Source organism: Lagenorhynchus albirostris, chromosome 20, assembly GCF_949774975.1.
Source record: "Lagenorhynchus albirostris chromosome 20, mLagAlb1.1, whole genome shotgun sequence".
NCBI classification, from domain to species: domain Eukaryota; kingdom Metazoa; phylum Chordata; class Mammalia; order Artiodactyla; family Delphinidae; genus Lagenorhynchus; species Lagenorhynchus albirostris.
Genome location: NC_083114.1, coordinates 2,991,839 through 3,015,059, shown reverse-complemented (window position 1 = coordinate 3,015,059; position 23,221 = coordinate 2,991,839). Strand labels below are relative to the sequence as shown.

Here is a 23,221-nt window from a genome sequence, read left to right as displayed (position 1 = left end):
TACTGGTTCACTGGTTCACCTTCATTTATGAAAAATATTTTGATGGGTATAAATTTCTGGGCTGACAGTTTTTTTCCCCAGTACTTTAAAGGTGTTGTTTCACTGGCTTCTGGCTTGCTTTTTTGTGTGTTTTTGCTTTTGTTTCCTGATGAGAAGTACTTATCTTTGTTCTCTAGTATGTACAGATCTTTGTTTCTCCAGCTGTTTTTTAAATCTTTTTTTTTTTTGAAGTATAGTTGATTTACAATGTTGTTGTAGTTTCTGGTGTACAGCCAAGTGATTCAGTTATACATATATATACACAGTCTTTTTCATATTCTTTTCCACTATGGTTTATTACAGGATACTGAATATAGTTCCCTGTTCTATATGGTAGGTCCTTGTTGTTTATTTATTTTATATACAATAGTTTGTATCTGCTAATCCCAAACTCCTAATTTATCTGTCCCCCACCCCCTTTCCTCTTTGGTAACCAGAAGTTTGTTTTCTATGTCGTGAGTCTGTTTCTGTTTCATAAATATGTTCATTTATGTCATAGTTTAGATTCTCCAAATAAGTGATATATCCTCCAGCTGTTTTTTAAGGTTTTCCTTTGTTACTGGTATGTAGCAATTTGAATATGATGTGCCTTTGTGTGGTTTTCTTCATGTCTTTTCTTTGAATTTCACTGAGCTTCTTGGATCTATGGGTTTGTAATTTTCATCAAATTTTGAAAATATTTAGCCATTATTTCTTCAAATATTTTTCTACTCCCTCACCCTCTCTTCTCCTTCTGGGATTCTAATTACACTTAGACTACTAGACTACATCATCTTGTTCCATAGCTCGCTGCTGCTTGGTTCATTCTCCATCTTTTTTCTCCCTGTGTTTCATTTTCGGCAGTTTCTATTTCTATGTCTTTGCATTCACTAATCTTTTCCCTTGCAGTGTCTAATCTGCTCTTAGTCCTATCCCGTATATTTTTCATTTCATATACCGTATTTGTTACCTCCAGGAGTTGGATTTCCAGCTTGCATATCTCCTGTGATAGTTCAAGGGTCACAGGATTAGGTCATACTTTCTCCAAAGGTACCCATTGGCTCTGAAGTCTCAAGAGCCCAGTGTTGCACTGTGTTCAGTTTCACTGAGCTTTTTATCTCCCTGCAGATCTCCATCTGGAGGGGCTCACACACAATCAAAGCAGCAGAGAATCCAAGGCACACAGAATAAGGATTAGAGGAAATTCCCTGGCTGTCCAGTTAGCACTCGGTGCTTTTACTGCCGTGGTTTCGATCCCTGGTCGGGGAACTAAGATCCCGCAAGCGGTGCGGCAAGAGGAAGGAAGGAAGGGAGGAAGGAAGGAAGGAGGGAGGGAGGGAGGGAGGGAAGGAAGGAAGGATTAGAGAGGAAATTGTCTCAGCATTAAGGGAAGCTGCTCTAGAAGCCTTGAGGATTCTGTGTGACCCAATGTGGAGAAGATGGCCTTTAGTCATTAAAACCATGGAATTGAGGCAAGGGAAAACATGCATTAAAAATAATAATAATGCTAACATTTAATTTATTATTTTTTTTTATTAGTATGAGCCAAGGAAAGAAGCTCAAAAACCCAGAAATTACAATGAAGGCATTACGATCTTTCTGTCAAGAAGTTGAATGAGAGGCAGAAGCCTGGACACGCAACTCCCCCGCACCCCAGCGTCTGGGGCTTTAATTTGTTGCAGGAGATTCTCTGTTCTCTCAATGGCTTTCTTTCTTTAGTCACACGGAAGTGTTGCGAGGCAAGGGCTGTGTCATTCTTCTGTGTCGCTAGTGCTAGTGCTTGACACACAGTCGTGGCCTCTCAACCTGAAAGAACTTTTTAGGCCCACGAACTGTCAACGATGCCAATTCAAAGACCCAGGCACAGAGGCGACGAAAGAGCAGAGTAGCGGCGCGGAGGATTCTGGGCGCCGTGGTCCCCGCCGGCTGCGCAGGCGCACTGCCGTCCGCGGCCGCCCGGCCGCCGACGCCATTGCTGGAAGAGTTCCCGCACTGCTCTGCGAGCGCCCTGTCCTCAGGCGGCCGCCAGGTACTCATCGACCCGGGCGACCGGCCGGGGCCCCGCCGCCCCTCCCTCGGCGCTCGGCCCTCGGCGCTCGCCTCCCGGCGGCGTCCGGGGCGGGGCCGCTCCCGGCGGAGCCCCAGTCCCCGAGCTGACCCGCCCACCCCAGAGGGGCCTGGGGCCGACATCCCTCAGAAGGCTGCGGCCTGGCAGCGCTGCGTCGGGGGGCCGGGCAGTGTGGGCGCGCCACTGGACCGTCCCCTCTTCCCGGGGCCGCGCCTGCACTGAGGGAGGAGAAGGGCGGTGCGGGAAGCAGGCGAGCTGCAGGAGGGAGAAGTTCCATCCTGGGCTCTGCACCCGAGCGGAGGGACTGGGGTTCGATAGCGGCGCTCTGACCGGTGCCCCCCTCCTGCCTTCGGGAAATGGAGGCAGCCTTTCCTGCCGGCTCAGCTTCCAAATATGCAACACAGTTTGGGGAGTTTGGGGTTTTTTTTAGTTTTTTGGGCTGAACCGCGCGGCTTGCAGGACCTCAGCTCCCCGACCAGGGAATCCAGCCCCGGCCAGGTCAGTGAAAGCTCCCAGTCCGAACCACTGGACCGCCAGGGAATTCCCGCAACACAGTATTGTTAACTCTAGTCACCGTGCTGTGCATTATAGTCCCAGGACTGGCTTATTTTATACCTGGAAGTTTGTACCTTTTGACCACCTTCACCCATTTTCCCACCTCCTCCCAACCACCAGTCTGTCTCTATGAGTCTCGGGTGTTTTGTTTTTAGGTTCCACATGTAAGTGAGATTGCACGTTATTTCTGTGACTTGCTTCACCTAGCATAATGCCCTCAAGGTCCACCCATGTTGTCACAAACGGCAGGATTTCCTCCTTTTTTGTGGCTAATATTCCACTGTGGGCACGTGCCGCTTTTTGTTTATGCATTCGTGCATCAGTGGACACTTAGGTGGCTTCCACGTCTTGGCTGTTGTAAATGATGCTGCAGTAACAGGGGGTGCAGATACCTTGTGAGTTAGTGTTTTCTATTCCTTCGGATAAATGCCCAGAAGTGAAATTGCTGGAAAATATGGTGGTTATATTTTTAATTTTTGGAGTAATCTCCATATTGTTTTCCATAATGACTGCACCAGTTTACATTCCCACCAGTGGTGCAAAGTGTCCCCTTTGCTCCATGTTTTTGCCAACAGTTGTTATGTCTTGTCTTTTTGATAATAGCCATACTGACAGGTGTGAGGTGATATCTCATTGTGGTTTTGATTTTCATTTCCCTGATGATTAGTGATGTTGAGCACCTGTTCATGTACCTGTTAGCCATCTGTATGTTCTCTTTGGAAAAATATCTATTCATCCCTGCCCATTTTTTACATCAGATTGTTTGATTTTTTGCTGTTGAGTTGTATGAGTTCTTTTTATGTTTTGGGTATTAACCCCTTATCAGATATATGAGTTGCAAATATTTTCTCCTGTTCCATAGGTTGCCTTTTCATTTTCTGGACTTCCCTTTGCTGTGCAGAAGCTTTAGTTTGATGTAGTCCCACTTGTTTATTTTTGCTTCTGGCGCCTGAGAAGTCATCGCCAAGATGGATGTCAGGGAGTTTACTGCCTATGTTTTCTTCTAGGAGTTTTATGGTTTCAGACCTTATATTCAATTACTTAATCCATTTGGAGTTAATCTTCGTGTATGGTGTAAGTTAGGGGTCCAGTTTCATTCTTTTGCAGGTCACTGTCCAGTTTCCCCAACACCATTTATTGAAGAGACAGTTCTTTCCCCATTGTATATTCTTGGCTCCTTTGTTGTAAATTAATTGTAAATTTATGTGTGGGTTTATTTCTGTACTCTATTCTGTTCTATTGATCTGTGTCTTCTTTTTCCAATACCATACTGTTTTGATTACTCTAGCTTTGTAATGTAGTTCGAAATCAGGAAGCATGATGCCTCCAGCCTCGTTCTTATTTCTCAGGATGACTTTGACAATTTGGGGTCTTTTGTGGTTCTATACAAATTTTAGAATTACTTGTTCTACTTCTGTGAAAAATGCCTTGCAAATTTTGATCATACTGGATCAAATTTGTAGATTGCTTTGGGCAGTATGGACATTTTAACAACATTAGTTCTTCGAATCTATGAGCATGGAATATCTTTCCACTTAATGTCTTTAAGTTTTCAATGTATACCAGCCAATCACTTCCGTGGTTAAATTTATTCCTAGGTATTTTATTCTTTTTTTAAGCATTTGTAAATGAGATTGATTTCTTAATTTCTCTCTGTGATAGTTCATTATTAGTGTATAGAAGCACAGCAGATTTTGTATATTGATTTTATATCCTCCAACTTTACTGCGTTTGTTCACTAATTCCTACAGTTTTTGGCAGGATCTGTTAGGGGGTCCTATATATAAAATCATGTCATCTGCAAATAGTGACAATTTTAATTCTTCCTTTCTGATTTGGTTGTATTTTATTTCTTTTTCTTGCCTAATTGCTCTGTCTAGAACTTCCAATAATATGTGGGCTTCCCATAACATATATTATGTTGAGGTACATATCCTCTGTACCCACTTTGTTGAGAGTTTTTATCATAAATGATGTTGAATTTTGTCAAATGCTTTTTCTACCCCTGTTGAGAGGATCATATTATTCTTATCCTGCATGGTGTTAATGTGGTGTGTCACATTTGTTGATTTGCAGATGTTGAACCATCCTTGCATCCCTGAAATAGATCCCACTTGATCATGGTACATGATCCTTTTAATGCATTGTTGAATTCAGTTTGCTTATATTTTTTGAGGATTTTTGTGTCAGTGTTCATCAAGGATATTGGCCTATAATTTTCTTTTCTTGTAGTACCCTTGCTTGGTTTTGGTATCAGGGTAATGCTGGCTTCATAAAATGAGTTTGGAAGTGTTCTCTTCTATTTTTTGGAAGAGTTTGAGCAGGATTGGTATTTTTTAAACATTTGGTAGAATTCACCAGTGAAGCCATATGGTCCTGGACTTTTGTTCATTGGGAGAGTTTTGATTACTGATTCAGTCTCCTTACTAGTAATCAGTCTGTTAGGTTTTCTATTTCTTCATGATTCAGGCTTGGTAGGTTGTCTGTTTCTAGGAATTTATCCATTTCTTCTAGGTTGTCCAATTTATTGGAATGATCTATTTTAGATCAGTGTGTCTTAAACTTCAATGTGTGCATATGAATCACCTAAAGATCTTAACAAAAGGCTGATTCTGATTCGGTAGTTTCTGGAGTTGGGCCTGAGGTCTTGCATGTGTCACAAGCTCTCTGGTGGTGTTGATGCCGCTGGTCTTTATACTTTTGAACACAAAGCTCTTGGATGTGGATTCTTTTTTTCTTCTTTTCCCACTGGGCCGGATGTGGATTCTTAATGGAGGCAAATTGTACATATAAGGCAGGGACAGATTCAGCATAATTCGGCCTAGATTCCTTTGGGCCCCAAAAGCTCTACTGGGTAGTGAGAATGTCAAACTGTCTAAGAAGCTCTTATTAAAGAGTAGAATTTCACAAGATTTGGAAAGCTCATTTCTCACTGTGCCACTGCCCTTTTATATGCCTTGCAGCATCATTCTGCAACCATGCACTTGTTAAGAGAATGTTTACTAACCTCAGGCTCTTGTTTTCAAACCAAACTCAGCATCAGCAAGGCCATATCTTTAACCAAAGACAGAAGGCAGAATCAATGTCTGGGGTATCTGAACAAGATCTCTGCCACCCTGTTTCTCCACAGTGTAAAGCCTTTATTAGGCATATAACTATTTTCAGTATAAAAGAACTACTGCTCAGTGCTTTGTGCATTGGATTCCACTTTCTCTTATATCATTATTGTTATCCCTACTTCCTTTCTATTTGGGTTTGCCTGATATAGAAAGGATAGATAAAGAGCTATTTGAATATGAGATTGAGAGAGGCATGTACAAGACTTCTAATATCTTTTAAGTTTGGAGTTGTGGTGTTCTCTTTACATGGAGCAGAGGCCTGTGGAAGTTTTAGTGAGTTCACTCTTCCAAGGAAGGACGGGAAGAAAGAGATTACTGGATTATTCCACTGTTAGAGGAGGCGGTGATTGTGGCAAGGGAAGATGGAATTGTTTTTCCCAGCAAGTTGAAGTAGTGGGGCAGGCGTGGCCTGGAACTAGACTGATCTGGGACCCTGCACAGCTTGGGTAAAATATCAGTAGTCTAGTTTTCCTAAGCCTCAGCTTCCTCACCGGTGGAACAGGAATTAGTTTCCATTGGGTGAAGTGACGGTCAAGTGAGAAAGTAGTTTCAAAGTTCCTTGTAAAATGTCTGATCTGCCAACTGTAACTACATTTCGTGGTATTAAAATCTCAAGCACTACACTGGTAAGAATCATATTTCCTCGCCGATCGCGCAGGTTAATCTTGTGTTCTTTAGCAAGGTCATACTTATTTGCAATGTCAACGTTTCAACTTGGTAAGTCTGAGATTTCCAAGGCAGGATTGGTTTTCATGGCTTATTTCTCTTTCTTAGATATGTCTTTGCAGGACTCCACTCTTTCCAGAGAGGGGAGCCCAGAGGAAGAGATTATGGCTGCTGTGGTTTTTTCAGTTGGACCTCTGGTAAGTTCGGGTTTCCCCTGCTTCTGACCTGTTGTCCTGCTTTGAGAGCACGACTGCTTTTCCTGAAGTCGTGTGACTTGACCTCACCCACACTCCCTTTGGTAACTGAGTCAAGTTGTTTGATCCATGAAAATTTGGTTCATCATAGTAAAGCTTGTAATCTATAGGAAGATTCACTATGCATATTGAAACAAGTATCAAGACACGTAATCTTGCAGAAAAAATCTGTGCTATCTTTAGATATGATAGGCAGTCTGGAAAATTTACTTATGACATTAACTTTGTATTGTTCCCAGGAAATTTCAGTTATTTATGGGGTAGTAGAATGGAATATTTTCCAATTGGAAAATTTTGTTTAGGAAATTTTGAACAAAACAATACATGTGCATACATACACACACCCTTAATTCATAGGGACCATTCCCCTTGTGTCCACTCTTAGTGTTCTCCTCTTTTCTACCCATTAAGAAGTGATCAAGCTTAATAGATGACATGGAGAGAAAGAAGATGTTTAAGACACAGTGCTTGGCTGTAGGGTGCTTACAGTCTCACTGAGGTAAGGCATACAAAAGAAATAGTTACATAATTTATTTAGGTGAATGATAGTTACTGAGCAGTATGATAAAGCTGATGAGTGCTTTTGTAAGGAAAGAAATGGGATATTAGTATGGGCTGAATCGGTTATGGAAAGCTCATGAGGATGGTTAGATTTAAGCTGGTACCCAATTACAAGTGGGATTTAAATTGTTGTAAATTATTTGTGAGGGTACTTCAGGTGAGAAGGCAAGGCTCTGAGGCAGAGAACAGTGAGTGAGCCAGTGATTCAAGATGGAAATTTGTGAAAGATAGGACTGGAATTTAGATAATTAAGGTGAATCTTTTCATGTTTCCCTGAAGACATTTAAGTGTATATATGTATGTGTGTGTGGATGTGTTTGAGGTGGGTATTAATGTGATTAAAGCTGTGTTTTAGAAGTGACTTTTTGAAATAGGAGATTCAGAAGAAAGGTAGTACCAAGAAATATAATTTGTTACAGAAATTATCCATAATAACTTGTAGTAGTGATCTTTTATTTTTTGTAGCAAGAATATAAAACATGTAAATAGTTCTTAAGACATACCCTTGAAAAGATAAATGAAAGCCAAAATGTTTCACTTTATCAGTAGATCTAAAGTATTTGTCTAGTATAGGCCAGATCAAACACATCTCTAATTATCAGACGTTGAGGTTCACATCATCCTTAATTTTTTGGAAGCTGAATATTTGTACTTTTTTAAAAAATTAACATATTTATTTTTGGCTGCGTCGGGTCTTCGTTGCTGTGCACGAGCTTTCTGTAGTTGCAGCGAGTGGGGGCTACTCTTCGTTGTGGTGCGCGGGCTTCTCATTGCAGTGGCTTCTCTTGTTGCGGAGCACCGGCTCTAAGCCCGTGGGCTTCAGTGGTTGTGGCTTGCAGGCTCTAGAGTGAAGGCTCAGTAGTTGTGGCGCACCGGCTTAGTTGCTCCGCGGCATGTGGGATCTTCCCGGACCAGGGCTCGAACCTGTGTTCCCTGCATTGGCAGGTGGATTCTTTTTTTTTTTTTTTTTGCGGTATGCGGGCCTCTCACTGTTGTGGCCTCTCCCATTGCGGAGCACAGGCTCCGGACGCGCAGGCTCAGCAGCCATGGCTCACGGGTCTAGCCGCTCCGCAGCATGTGGGATCTTCCCGGACCGGGGCATGAACCCGTGTCCCCTGCATCAGCAGGCGGACTCTCAACCACTGCACCACCAGGGAAGTCCCCTGAATATTTGTACTTTTTAAGGTAAGAACTTGAAAGGGAAGAACTAAGATAACATTTTTCTCAATGAAATTTAATAGTTCTGTTACCCATAACTTTTAAAAATCTAAAATCAGTAAGTACTACTAGAAGGTATAGTAAAATTTCATTTCATTTATGAAATCAGGTCTTTATAGGCATATAGTGTCTAATATTTGGAAGAAAGCAATGTTGTGAGAGGTCCCTGAAATATTCTCTGAAAGAGTACTGAGACAGGCCCCCCCAACCCCCAGACATGATCTTTCAGTTGTAGAAAACAGATGGTGTTAGTAGGTTTTGAATGTTATTCTTGAGCAAGATAGATTATTTCTGAGAAACAGATTTCATCCTCATAGGAAAAAGAATTATGTAGCATCTAAGACCCCTTATTATAAGTTTATTTTTGTTTTGATAGGTTATTTGTTAAAAGTCCCCTTTAAAAATTATGCAGTTGTATCTTTCTCAGTCTTGTGTGTGTCATTGTCTCAAATGAGGTGAAAGAAGATTATGTTTGGATGTTGCTATGGGACCTTAATTTCATCCCTGAATAATACAGTAAAAGAGGTGATCTCATATACACTGCATCCACAGTGGACTGGTGGTGCTTGCTGAGACTCTGTTGTAGGTAATAGGCAGCCTGTCACTGAGTGATCTTATCCTGTATCCCCTTAGAGTCCTGAAGTTCCCCAGCCAAATGAAGATCTTCACCTTCAGGCAGAAGAACAAGAATTGGTAAAGGTAATACTTGGCATTGTATCTAAGGGGAATGAAGAGACGGCATCTCTTTTACTGCACTAATTCTTAATGTTCCAGCACATTGCAAGTTCACCATAAGAACCATCTGGCTCGTTAGGTGTGGTAACCCCAGGGCTGGTAGCGTCATTTTGACAGATTTTATTTCTCTCAGTGGTAGCAGCCCTAATTTGACAGATGGTCACATTATAATTCCTAATGATAAAGTATCCTGTATCACATACTTCAATTCTTGCTTGCAGAGCCTCAAGGTAGCCAGAGGTGAGAGCTGAGGGCCTTCTTAGATTTTTCCTGGGGCTTAGCTCCAGATGGGAAAAGAAAACAAACGCAGTAAGTTCATTATAATTTGAGTTATGTGTGAAGTGATTAACAATATTAACAGTTTATGAACTGTCATTATCTCTCACATTAGCCATGTTTTATTGTTAGTAGAATTATATAAAACATGCTTCACAAACTTTGAGGTCCTAATAAATAAAAAGATTTAAACCATTTGATAAGCATACGTATCTGTATGGCAGAAAAACACTCCAGAGGAAATCTGTTTCTTCCGATACAGAGCATACCTTAGCCAAATACAGTCTAACTTGAGACCTTTGCCTGATTAGTCAGCTAAGTAGGGTTCTTAATTTACCAGATCATAGAGTATAGTGCTTATGAGTTTGAATTTTGGAACCAAACTGCCTGGATTTGAATCGAGACTTTGTGTCTTCTGTGAACTTAGGCAAGGCACCTAACCTCTCGATGCCTCACTTTCCTTATCTGTACATAGCAGCTTCCTTATTGTGAGGATTCAATCATTACATTAAAAGCCTTCGTATCAGTACCTGACAAATAATATGAACCATACTTACACAAAAGTAGAGAGAGTAGTTTGATGAATCCCATTGAACCTTCAACACTTAACACCCATGGCAATCATATTTCATCTGTAATACTACCCTCCCTCACTGGTTTTATTGAAGCAAATCCAAGACATTATATAATCTCATCTATAAATATTTCATTATATATCTATAACAGATTTTTTTAGTTTTAAGTATAATACCATAATTACAGCTAAAAATGAACAGTAAGCCTTAATATTATCACATATTAATTTGGTATTTGTTTCCCCAGTTGAGTCATATTAGCTGATATTGTCTCTTAGGTCACTTTTAATCTAGAGGTTCCCCCCCCTCTTTTTTTCCCTTTGTAATCATTTATTGAAGAAACCAAGTCATTTGTATTTTAGAGCTGTGATGTCCAATACAGGAGCCACTAGCCACATGTGGCTGTTGAGTACCTGAAATGTGACTAGTTCAAGTTGAGATGTACTGTTAACTTAAAATACACATCGTATTTCAAAGACTTAATACAAAAAATAATGTAAATTATCTCATTAATAATTTTTGCATTGATTGCATGTTGAAATTATATTTTGTACATATTAGACTAACTAAAATATATTATTAAAACTAATTTCACCTGTTTCTTTTTATTTTTAATGTGACTACTAGAAAATTTAAAATTCCATTTGTGACTTGCATTATATTTGTTGGACAGCATTGATTTAGAATTTGTCACAATATGGATTTTATTTATTGCATCCCCATGGGTTTTTTTTAACATGCACTTCTGTCTCCTGTATTTCCTTTATATTGTTAGTTAAATCTAGAGGCTTGATCAGATTCAGATTTTGATTTTTTAAAATTTTTTGGCATTGGTATTTCATATTTCTGGTATCTACTACCAGAAGCTACATAATACCTAGTTGAAGCCTCTTTGGTGTGTTAGCAGCCACTGATAATCCTTTATTAGAGGTATCAAAATGATGATATTCTAATTTTTTCGTTCCATGTTCACATATTAGCTGGAGTACTTCCATAAAGAGAAACCTCCCTTCATAGACCATCTGATTACATTTTATTACTGTGCAAACTATATGTATTTTGCATAGGAAAAGAAGGGTAAAGGGTTAATTCTTTCTCTTTATTTACCAGTTTCCAGGCATTCTCCGAAGATGATCAATGAGTATCCTTAGAGTTTTATAGTGAAATCATAATTTTAAATGTATTAGATATTTTTGAAGCCCACTACAGTCACTGTTCTTACGGATGTTCAAATTGTCCCATCTTTGGCCAGTGAGAGCCTCTTGAAGTTGTCTCACAAGTCTCAGACATGATCCTAGTACTAGTCTTTGATAGTTTTCTTGCTTTTTTTTAATTTTTTTTATTTTTTGCGGTATGTGGGCCTCTCACTGCTGTGGCCTCTCCCATTGCGGAGCACAGGCTCCGGACACGCAGGCTCAGCGGCCATGGCTCACTGGCCCAGCCGCTCCATGGCATGTGGGATCTTCCCGGACCGGGGCACAAACCCGTGTCCCCTGCATCGGCAGGCAGACTCTTAACCACTGCACCACCAGGGACGCCCCCTTGCTTTTTATTTTGACAGAAAGTCCCAAGCCCTGGTTTCTTGTAGCAGAAAGTAATCTGTAGGGGCCATGGTCTAGACTGCATAATGGTACCTTTTTGGTTATTGTTTCTAAACCTATTGAGTGGCCGGAGATAGGAAGTATGTGGCCTGTTTTCCTTAAAATACTTCATGAGTTTATACCGATATTTCCCATGCAATATTGGATTGTACATAATCTCATTGTACATAATCTCGTTGATATTACATTTATATCTTCTTTCTCCCATGTCAAATTTATTAGTTCTCAATGATATCGATACTGATTTGCTTTATGCAACACTACACACGCAACAGTTACAAAATAACATTTCCATCACTGCCACCAACAATAATGATTAGTTACTGAAAATGTGTTGTTTAGTTTTTTAGTTTTTAGTTCTTTTTCTCCTCAGGATATATCTCACAAGAGATATACAGAAAAATTACTATGTTTTAAAGATACTCAAAATAGTTCCTCTCTGATGAATGTGTATGCTACCAGCTGGTTTCATTTTACTTTTAATATTTAGAAATTGCTTTTTTATTTAGTTTTTCTTTTATAATAATATATTTACATGGTTCAAAATTCAAATCTAAAAAACAATAAATATTCAAGGGAATCTAGCTTCTATTCCAGTCCTCTTCACTCTGTTTCCCCCTTCCTCCAATAGATAACCAACCATTAAAACAATTTTATGGCTCATCCTTTGATTTTTTTTACAAGCATATATACATATATTTTATATCCTGACCAGAGAAGCTCCCCAAAGTCCCACAATTTCTTATTTTTCTTTCTCAGATAGATAGCTTATAATATTCTATATCTACAATCTGAATGATAAACTGTGTCTTTTATTAAAGCATATTTTATAGAATAGAACTGAAAAAGAGTTGATATTATACATAAGGCAGGATTTTGAGGGAGGAAAGATGATTTGGCTGGAAACTACTAGTTTTCTAGTTTTCTTCCCCAGTTTTGTATGTATTAATCTGCCTAATAGGTCTAACTGTACAGTCCCTGAGTGATCTCTGTATTTATTTTAGGAATCAGTGACATTTAAAGATGTGGCTATAGACTTCACATTGGAAGAGTGGAGGTTGATGGACCCTACACAGAGGAAACTGCACAAGGATGTGATGCTAGAGAATTATAGGAATCTTGTCTCCTTGGGTAAGGGTAACCCCCAGGTTTATGTATCTGCCCACTGGGCCAGGTTTACTGAAGATACAGACCCTCTAAAGTACTTAACTGAATTTTGGGTTAGAATTTAAGCGTTAAAATCTCATAATCTTAGGGGCATATTGTTGGGAATTATGCTGTCTCTTGCTCTTAACTCAGTGGTTCGCCCATTGTAGAGTAAGAAATACATATTTCTTTGGAATCTTGGAGATTATTGACAGTCCCTCCTATTTAAGACTGTTTTTTGTAGTCACTTCCATAAGACTTATCAGTGTCTCTAGAAAGAAAGGAACAAATATGTCTATTTTCTTTCTAAACTGAGGTTATCCCCAAATCTGGGATCATGTTGAGCTTCTTTGAGGTACCTTTGTAATTCTCTACAACACTGCTGTACAGTAGAGTGTTCTCCTGTGATGGGAATGTTTTGTATTTGTGCTTTCCAGTGTAGCAAGCTCTACACTGTGGCTGTTGAGAATTTGAAATCTGGCTAGTCCAACTGAAGAACTGAATTTTAAATTTTATACAATTTTAACTAACTTAAATTCAGAATTAAATATCTGTAGGTGGCTATTGTCAGCTGCATTGGACAGTGCACCCCTAAAACTTCTTGTAGTAACCACTCTGCACAGAAGATCAGGAGCTGAGACTGAATTTGGCCCTAGTTCTTGCTCACAGGCACAATCAAATCCTATTCATTTTTCTCTGAACAGGGCTTGCAGTTTCCAAACCAGACATGATATCTCATTTGGAGGATGGAAAAGGACCATGGGTGGTAGTGAGAGAAACTTCAAAAACCCGCTATTCAGGTGAGTTAATAAGAACCAGGAGGATGGGATTTCTTTGAAGTCAGTAGGTCATGGATGGAGCAGAACATCTGAAATATTTTGGGAGTTATCTTTGCTCAAAGCTATCTGAAAGGAAAGGATTCTCCCCCTCTCTTCCTCTCTCCCTACACCTCCCTTCCTCCCTCCCTCCTGCCTTCCCTCCCTCTCTCCCTCTGTTAACCTCTCCTTTTCCCTCTCCTGCCATCTCTGCCCTCTACTTCTAGTTCCCATCACATCCTACTTTACTTTCTTGGGAACATGATTTTCATAATTGTTCCTTCCTTCAAACATGCATAAAATATCCCTTTCAGTCTGTCTTTTCCATTTAACCTTACACTTTTCTCATTTGTTTAACCATTATTTGATATCTCTTCCTTCATTAACTTTCCTGAAAGTGCTTTCTTAAGGATCACCACTGATTTCTTTTAAGCTAAACCCATTGACTAATTATTTAACTTTCTTCACTTGCATGCCTGCTGAAACTTCAGAGGAACCCTCCTACTGTCCTCCAGAATCTTAACTAATTGAGAATACAAACAGTAAATCAGTTGAGAATCAAAATATAGTATTTATCTATTTAACCAATATCTATTAATATTAAACAATTAATATTTAATACTTATCTGTATACTGTGAACTGAGTTAAGTACTATGTCTACAGCAGTAAGATGGACCAGGTCCCTTCTCTCATGAAGATTAAATTTTGAGAAATAGATAATTGACAAGTAAATAAACAAAAGCACGCTAAATAATGGTCATAATAACTTAGCCATGAGGATACGAAAGAGTAACTTGGATGGGGATGAGGGTGCCTCCTTCAGATAGTGTGGTCGGGGAAGGCTTCTGAGGAGGTGACACTTGAAGAGTCGGAAGAAGCCAGCCAAGGCAAGAGGAGAAGAAGAGCATTCCAGGCAGCAGAACGTAATGTACTGAGTTCTAGAAATCTGAGGAAGCTGCCTGACTGAAGCATAAGGAGAGGGAGACTGGTACAGAATAAGATAGTCAGACAGGAGACTGCCTATTCAGGACTCTGTGGACCATGGTAAGGAGAGTGGATTTTAATCAAAGTGAGTGTGAAAGCACTGAAAGGTTTTAATCAAGGATCTTTGGGAAATAACCCTGTTCGTGGAAATTGAACTTAAGGGCATAAAGCCGGAAATAGTAAAGGGGTAGTTAAAATAGCCTAGACAGGGATGTCCCTGGAGGCACAGTGGTTAAGAGTCCACCTGCCAATACAGGGGACACGGGTTCAAGCCCTGGTCCAGGAAGATCCCACATGCCGCGGAGCAACTAAGCCTGTGAGCCACAACTACTGAGCCATGTGCCACAACTACTGAAGCCTGCTCGCCTAGAGCCTGTGCTCCGCAACAAGAGAAGCCACCACAATGAGAAGCCCGCACACCACAATGAAGAGTGGCCCCCACTCGCTGCAACTAGAGAAAGCCCGTGCCACAACAAAAACCCAACACAGCCAAAAAACATTCTTTAATTAAAAAAATAGTCTAGGCAAGAGACTACAGTAACTTTGATTAGAGTGATGGTGGAGATGGAAAGGAATAATGGATTCTAGATCATTTGCATATTTATTTTGTGATGCCATCCATAACTTGCACATGTGTTACATATATTATTTTTATATCTCAGATATTATATATGTATTTTTAGAGAGTGAGTGAAAGGTAGACATTGGAGATAGTTTCGATGGCTCTCTAGAGAAAGCCCCCCTCCATATGAAGAGGGAAGGAGAAATGGGGCAGTGGCTGGAAGAAAGAAGAAATAAAAGAAAACTTTTATTTTTGAGATGGAAGCTTTTCTGACATGCTTAAGTGCTGGTAGGAATGATGTTCCAGTGGAGAGGGAAAAATTGATGTTGAAAGACAAAGGTAGGGTCACTGGAGAACTAAAGTGTCTGAGAAAGTGAAAAGGGATAAAATCACGAATGGAAAAGGAGAGATTTACCCTTGATAGGCAGGGAGGCCACCTCTTCTGCAGTAACACTAGGCAGGATGGAGAAGATGGGAGCAGATATAGGTCAACTGGTGGTGAGAAGATTGAGACATCCTATGGTGATAGCTTCTTTATTCTCAGTAAAATACAAAGCAAGGCCATCAGCTTACAGTGAGGACAAGAAAGAGTTGTGAGGGACTTCCCTGGTGGCACAGTGGATAAGACACTACGTTCCCAATGCAGGGGGCCCGGGTTCGATCCCTGGTCAGGGAACTAGAGCCCACATGCATGCCGCAACTAAGACCCAGTGCAACCAAATAAATAAATAAATATTTAAAAAAGAAAAAGAAAAAAGAAAAGAGTTGTGAGAGAGAGGAAGTTAGAAATTTCATGGAATTCACTGGGGAAACCATGTTGGCCTAAAGCTTTTATTGAGGAAGGTGTTTAATTACAGCTTCTATTACTTTTGTAGTTGTAGGACTATTCATATTTCCTATTTCTTTTTGTTTCAGTTTAATAAGTTGTGTTTGTCTAGGAATTGATCTACTTAATATAAAATTTAAATTTAGGGGCATACTATCCTCTGTTTATCTTTTAAATGACTATATGGATCTGAAGGGATGTCTCCTTTTTCATTCCTGATAATAAATTTTTTGTCTTCTCTTATCTTAATCAGTCTTGCTAGGATTTATCAATCTTATTTGGCTTTTAAAAAATAATTTTTAATCCTTGCTACTGTGTCTTTGATTTCTGTTTCATTACTTTCTTCTCTTTCATTATTTTTACCTTCTTAGGGTTTAATTTGCTGATCTTTTCTAACTTCTTGAGTTGGATACTTATTGATTTTAGCCGTTCTTTTTTGCTAATGTATTTAAGGTTATCAAGACTGCCATACTTTTTTCTTTTTTTTTTTTTTGCGGTATGCAGGCCTCTCACAGTTGTGGCCTCTCCCATTGCGGAGCACAGGCTCCGGACATGCAGGCTCAGCGGCCCTGGCTCACAGGCCTAGCCGCTCCACAGCATGTGGGATCTTCCTGGACCGGGGCACGAACCCGTGTCCCCTGCATCGGCAGGCAGACTCTCAACCACTGCGCCACCAGGGAAGCCCTGCCATACTTTTTTTATGTAACACCTTCATAATTATTGAGTTCAAAGTATTTGCTCATTTCCATTGTGATGTCTTCGGCCCTCAGGTTATTTGGAGGTATTTTCCTTAATTTTGTACCATATGGGGATTTTCTAATAACCTTGTTTTAAGTTCTACTGTGGTCAGAAAACATTCTCTGTATGATTTCACTCTTTGCAGGTTTCTTGAAATTTGCTTTGCCACCTGGCCAATTTTTGTAAATATTCTGTGTGCACTTGGAAAAATGTGTGGTATATAGGTACTGAGTGCTGTTCTAGATATGTCAGGTTTGTTAATTATGTTGCTGAAGTCTATCTTCTTGCTGATTGTCAGCTTATTCTATCAGTTACTGAGAAATATTTTTTTAAGTCTCCCACTGTGAGTACAGATCTGTCTGTGTCTTAGTTTTTTAATTTTTGCTTTATGTATTTTGAAGCTGTGTTCTTAGGTAAAAACAAAGTTAGAATTGTTATATCTTTCTGGTAAATTGGATATTTTATCATTATGAAGTGTCTTCTTTATCTTTGTTAATTGTTTTTGCCTTAAAGTCTATTTTGCCTGATACTAATATTACTATAGCATCATTCTTTTTATTGTATATGTGATATATCTTTTTTTATCTGCTTACTGTCATCTTTTATGTATCTTTGTATTTTATTTCTCTTATAATTGCATTTTGTTAATTTTTATTTTAACTAATCCGACAATCTGTTTCTTCTGGAGTTTTTAATCCATTTTGTACATAATACAATTATATAATGTTTAAATCTACCCTCTAACTGTGAGAGTATCTTGCCTTTTCTATATTCATTTTCTTCCCATTCATGCCTTCCTTTTGATTTATCATCTTTTATTTTTCTATTCTCCTTGTAATCAGTTGGTAATTATAAATTTTTAAGTTATTTGTTTAGTGGTTACAGATTTTCCCAAACAGTACAAGAATCTTGAACAGCTTATTCAGTTTAACCTCAATTATACATTATTGAAGTTATGTATTTTAATTCTATATATGTCAAATCTCATTATTAATTTGTATGCAGTCAATATTCATTCAGATTTACTGATGTTTCCGTTCTCTTTCTCTTCATTCTTTTCTTCATTTCTGAACTTTTACCTAGGATTATTTTTCTTCTACTTAAAGAATGCCCTTTAATATTCTCCTTTATTCAGATCTGCTGGTGTTAAATTCTCTCCATTTTTCTTTTTGCCTAAAAAAAATTCCTGTCACCTTAATTGAATTGGACATTTAAATGAGCTGGGTTTTAGTCCTTGGGTTCTAGAGTTTTCTTTTTTGGTGACCCTGAATTCAAATCTTTGTCTAGCCCTGTGAATCCATTGAAAGTTCTACTTACCTTGAGTTTTAAAGTCATAAAGCCATTTTACTAACCACAGAAGATTTTGGTTCAATTTTTTAAAAAACATTTAGATATGATTACCTGGAAATAAATTAGAAACTTTAAGAAGTTTAAAAGTGTTTTAAAAAGTAAAATATTAAGTTCACATATACAAACAAATTTTTAGACCACCACCCCCAGTATAATTGTTTTAAGAAAATTTCGAAACTGTCAGAAATGTTCTAAAGTCCCATAAAAAGGTTGCAAAACTACCCTTGATAATAGTAATTATCACTATTTGTAATATTCACAACTGTATTAATTTTGACTAACTTGTTCAACCTTTCTGAAAACTCAAAGCGTCTTCTTCCACAAATGTTCTATAAAAAGTTACATATAGAAAAGGATATTTTTTAAAAGGAATGTGTGTGTGTATATATATACATATGTAAATGTATAACTGAATCACTTTGCTGTACAGCAGTAATTAACAACATTGTAAATCAACTATACTTCAATATAAATAAATTTTGTTAAATAAAAAATAATTTACTAAATCAAAAGAAAAAAAACGTACATATAAAGCCTTGAAAAAGCTATTCTGACAGGGAAATTTGAGAAAGCCTTCACAAAAAAGCTACTGAACAGGGCTTCCCTGGTGGCACAGTGGTTAAGAATCTGCCTGCCAAAGCAGGGGACACGGGTTCAAGCCTTGGTCCTGGAAGATCCCATATGCCACAGAACAACTAAGCCTGTGCACCACAACTACTGAGCCTGCGCTCTAGAGTCCGTGAGCCACAACTGTTGAGCCCACATGCCACAACTACTGAAACCCATGCACCCAGAGCCCATGCTCCACAACAAGAGAAGCCACCACAGTGAGAAGCCTGCAAACTGCAACGAAGAGTAGCTCCCACTTGCCGCAACTAGAGAAAACCCGTGCACAGCAGCAAAGACCCAATGCAGCCAAAAATAAATTAAATAAAATAAATTTTTAAAAAATAGTGAACAAATAATGAGAACAAGTAGAAAGTATTATTTAGGGTGAATGTCTGGTTTGTGGAGTAAGTGGAAAGCAAGGAAGTAGTTACAATTTAGGAAGAATGCTCTCTAAAGAATTTGACTCTAAAACGAATGAGAAAAGGAGGAAATATTTGAGAAACTTGGGATTGTAGAAGGGTTACCACAAATGAATTTTTTTTAATAGGATAAAAACTCCTTGAATTTACTGCTTTGGTTCTTTGCTCAATCAGCCTTCCTTAACGCAATCTCCTCCTTCCTAGAAAAGAAGGCAATTTGCAAGCAGTTAAAAACATATATTCATTATCAATTCAAGCTTCCCTTCTGTTTTCCTGTTTAGTGTGATGTCCTCAATCTAGGAAATAGGAGTCATTTGATTTCTCTCTTTTTTCCTCCCAGAGTTGGAGACTAAACCTACAACCAAGAATGCTATACCAACAGAGAATATTTCTGAAGAATGTTTATCACAGGAGACCATAGTAGAGAAACTCATAGAGAATGGTCTATGGGACACCAAAATGGGAGGATTATGGAAATGGAGTGACAGGATATTGAGATTGCAAGATAGTCAAGAAAGTCATTTGAGTCAAAGAATAGTTAAACACAAGAAAATTCCCACTCTTCAAAAAGGCTTTAGATTTGGATCTGTTCTTTTTCCAGAACCAGGAGTTATCACAGAAGAGCCCCACAGCAAATACCAAACACATGAGGAAAATTTTACAGAGAATTTAGATTTGATTACAGATACCCATCTGGGGAAGAAAATGTGCAAGGATACAGAAGGCAACAAAGTCATAAGCCCTGCTTCAGAACTCACTTTAGAGAAAAAAAACAATAATAAAGAAAAACCCTATAAATGTAGTACATGTGAAAAGGCCTTCCGTTATAGGTCATTACTCATTCAACATCAGAGAACTCACACTAAAGAAAAACCTTATGAATGTAATGAATGTGGGAAAATGTTCAGCCAGCCTTCATATCTTAGTCAACATAAAAAAATTCACACTGGAGAAAAGCCCTATAAATGTAATGAATGTGGAAAGGCCTTCATTGCTTCTTCATCCCTCATGGTGCATCAGAGAATTCATACTAAGGAGAAACCTTATCAGTGCAATGTTTGTGGAAAATCTTTCAGCCAGTGTGCCCGCCTTAATCAACACCAGAGAATTCAAACTGGAGAGAAGCCCTATAAATGTAGTGAATGTGGGAAAGCTTTTGGTGATAAATCAAAACTTGCAAGACATCAGGAAACTCACAATGGAGAAAAACCCTACAAATGTAATGATTGTGGGAAAGCCTTTAGGAATAAGTCATATCTTAGTGTACATCAGAAGACCCATACTGAAGAGAAACCATATAAATGCATTGAGTGTGGGAAATCTTTCAAGAATACCACAATCTTTAATGTTCATCAGAGAATTCATACTGGAGAGAAACCCTTTAGATGCAATGAGTGTGGAAAAGCCTATAGAAGTAATTCAAGCCTTATTGTACATATAAGAACTCATACTGGGGAAAAACCCTATGAATGTAATGAATGTGGGAAAGCATTCAATCGTATAGCAAATTTCACGGAACATCAGAGGATTCATACAGGAGAAAAACCCTATAAATGTAACGAATGTGGGAAAGCATTCATCAATTATTCATGCCTTACTGTACACCACAGAATGCATACAGGAGAGAAACCTTATAAATGTAATGAATGTGGAAAGGCCTTCATGCGTTCTTCATCTCTAATTATACATCAGCGAATTCATACTGAGGAGAAACCTTATCTCTGTAATGAATGTGGGGAATCTTTCAGAATAAAATCACACTTAACTGTACATCAGAGGATTCATACTGGAGAGAAACCATATAAATGTACTGACTGTGAGAGGGCATTTACCAAGATGGTAAATCTCAAGGAGCACCAGAAAATTCATACTGGTGTGAAACCCTACAACTGCTTTGATTGTGGAAAATCTTTCAGAACTAAGTCATACCTTATTGTACATCAAAGGACCCATACTGGAGAAAAACCATATAAGTGTAATGAATGTGAGAAAGCTTTCACTAATACATCACAGCTTACTGTGCATCAAAGAAGGCATACTGGAGAAAAACCCTATAAATGTAATGAGTGTGGGAAGGTTTTCACAAGCAACTCAGGCTTTAATACCCACCAAAGGACACATACCGGGGAGAAACCATTTAAATGTAATGACTGTGGCAAAGCATTTAGCCAGATGGTACATGTCACAGAACATCAGAAAATCCATAGTGGAGAGAAACCCTATAAATGCGATGTCTGTGGAAAAGCCTTCAGGAGAGGTTCATACCTTACAGTGCATTGGAGAACACATACTGGAGAAAAGCCCTATACATGTAAGGAATGTGGGAAAGGTTGTATTACTCTATCACAGCTAACTCTACATCAGAGAATTCATACTGGGGAGAGGCCCTATAGATGTGAAGAATGTGGAAAAGCCTTCAGAACGAACTCAGACTTCACTGTACATCTGAGGATGCACACTGGAGAAAAACCCTATAAATGTAGTGAGTGTGGAAAAGCCTTTAGGAGTAGCTCAAGCCTTACTGTACATCAAAGAATACATCAGAGAGAAGCTCAATTAATATAGAGGACAGAAAATTATCATCCAGATATGACAAGAATCTTATAAACTGTATATTTTATGAATGTGGGAAAATGTTCAGGAGCAATTTGCCAGAAAGTACACACTTCATAAATATAAGAATGTAGAAAAGCAATTGGTCATATTAAATCTTAGAAGTTATAAGAAAATTCATAATAAAAAGGGCAAATGAAAGCCTTCATCCAAATTTCATATTTTATTCATTTAACAAATTATCTTCGATGAATTGCCTATTTTTTTGCTGATTTTCTTATTGGTTTATATTTCTTATAAATCTGGAGGTGCCCTTAATATATTTGAGATATTAATCATTTGACATATGTGTTGCAAATGTTTTTCTTAATCTCGTATTTGTCTTTGTACTTTTTTATGTAGTGAAAGATTTTTAAGTCTTTAATTTTTCATAGTAAAATATTTACATCTTTTCCTTTTTATATTTTTTATTTACTCTTTTAGCAATCCCCAGGTTATATATAGTCTCCTAAATTTGTTTCTAATATTCTGATAGTTTTATTTTTTACATTGAAGTTTTAATCCATCTGGACTAGATGGCTCTTCATAGAAGAACAACTCCAAATGCATTGACCTATGAAAATATTATGAACCTAAATAAACAATACTCAGGGAAACGCAAATTGAAACAACGAATGATATGTTACTTCCACTTCATGGAGTTGGCAAAAATTAAGAGATCTTTTGCTAGTGGAGTTTGGCAAACCATATACTCTTACCAAATGGTTATATCAACTTATATTTCCACCAGCAATCCAGCGGTATATATTTTTTTTAATTCTTAAGTAAAATTTTAAAAGCACTTTGACCCAGCAGTCTCACTTTTGGGGAATCTGCCCCACAGAAATAATAGCATCAGTGCAAAAACATATGTATAAATAAGGATGTTTATTAAAGTATTGTTTGTAGAGGCAAAGAAGAAACCCAACTGGAGACAAAGTGAATGCCAATTAATAGGGGAATGTGTGAATAAATTGTGATATAGCCATACCATGGAGAAGTATGAGAGTAATTTTTAAAATGAGTTATAGCTATACTAGTTGACTTTAAGGTATTTCCACAATTTTTTGATAAGTAATTGCTTTATTACAGAGATGTATATATACAAGATTTCATTTTTTTTTTGTTTGTTTGTTTTTTGTTTTTTGCGGTACGCGGGCCTCTCACTGCCGTGGCCTCTCCCGTTGCGGAGCACAGGCTCCGGACGCGCAGGCTCAGGGGCCATGGCTCACGGACCCAGCCGCTCCGCGGCATGTGGGATCTTCCCGGACCGGGGCACGAACCCGTGTCCCCTGCATCGGCAGGCGGACTCCCAACCACTGCGCCACCAGGGAAGCCCAAGATTTCATTTTTGTTAAAGTAATGGTCACATGCATTTATGTATGCATATATGTGTGCATGTGATTAGATGAGCATGGAAACAAGTATGGAAGAATATACATCAGGCTGTTAATATTGGTTACCTTGAAGGGAGGGAGAAGAGGAGAAGCAGTGATATAAGTGGGGGGGGGGAACTAGGAAAATAGAAAAATG

At 38.6% G+C, this 23,221-nt stretch overlaps 1 protein-coding gene across 1 annotated transcript; it reads left to right on the top strand.

The window, feature by feature from the left end:
• The first annotated feature begins 1,965 nt into the window (after positions 1–1,965).
• Positions 1,966–22,805, top strand: ZNF624 (zinc finger protein 624). Its single transcript, XM_060133505.1, has 6 exons — positions 1,966–2,047; positions 6,535–6,623; positions 9,093–9,158; positions 12,651–12,777; positions 13,497–13,592; positions 19,437–22,805. The coding sequence occupies exons 2-6, from the start codon at positions 6,537–6,539 to the stop codon at positions 21,659–21,661; spliced, it is 2,601 nt and encodes an 866-aa protein (XP_059989488.1). The 5' UTR covers positions 1,966–2,047; positions 6,535–6,536; the 3' UTR covers positions 21,662–22,805.
• The last annotated feature ends 416 nt before the right edge of the window (positions 22,806–23,221 follow it).

Bases quoted from the DNA above. Each gene is read 5' to 3' on its own strand.
- ZNF624 (XM_060133505.1), top strand. From the start codon at position 6,537: ATGTCTTTGCAGGACTCCACTCTTTCCAGAGAGGGGAGCCCAGAGGAA. The intron at 9,159-12,650 runs GTAATACTTGGC...TATTTATTTTAG, and splicing joins AAGAACAAGAATTGGTAAAG to GAATCAGTGACATTTAAAGA. The intron at 12,778-13,496 runs GTAAGGGTAACC...TTCTCTGAACAG, and splicing joins TAGGAATCTTGTCTCCTTGG to GGCTTGCAGTTTCCAAACCA.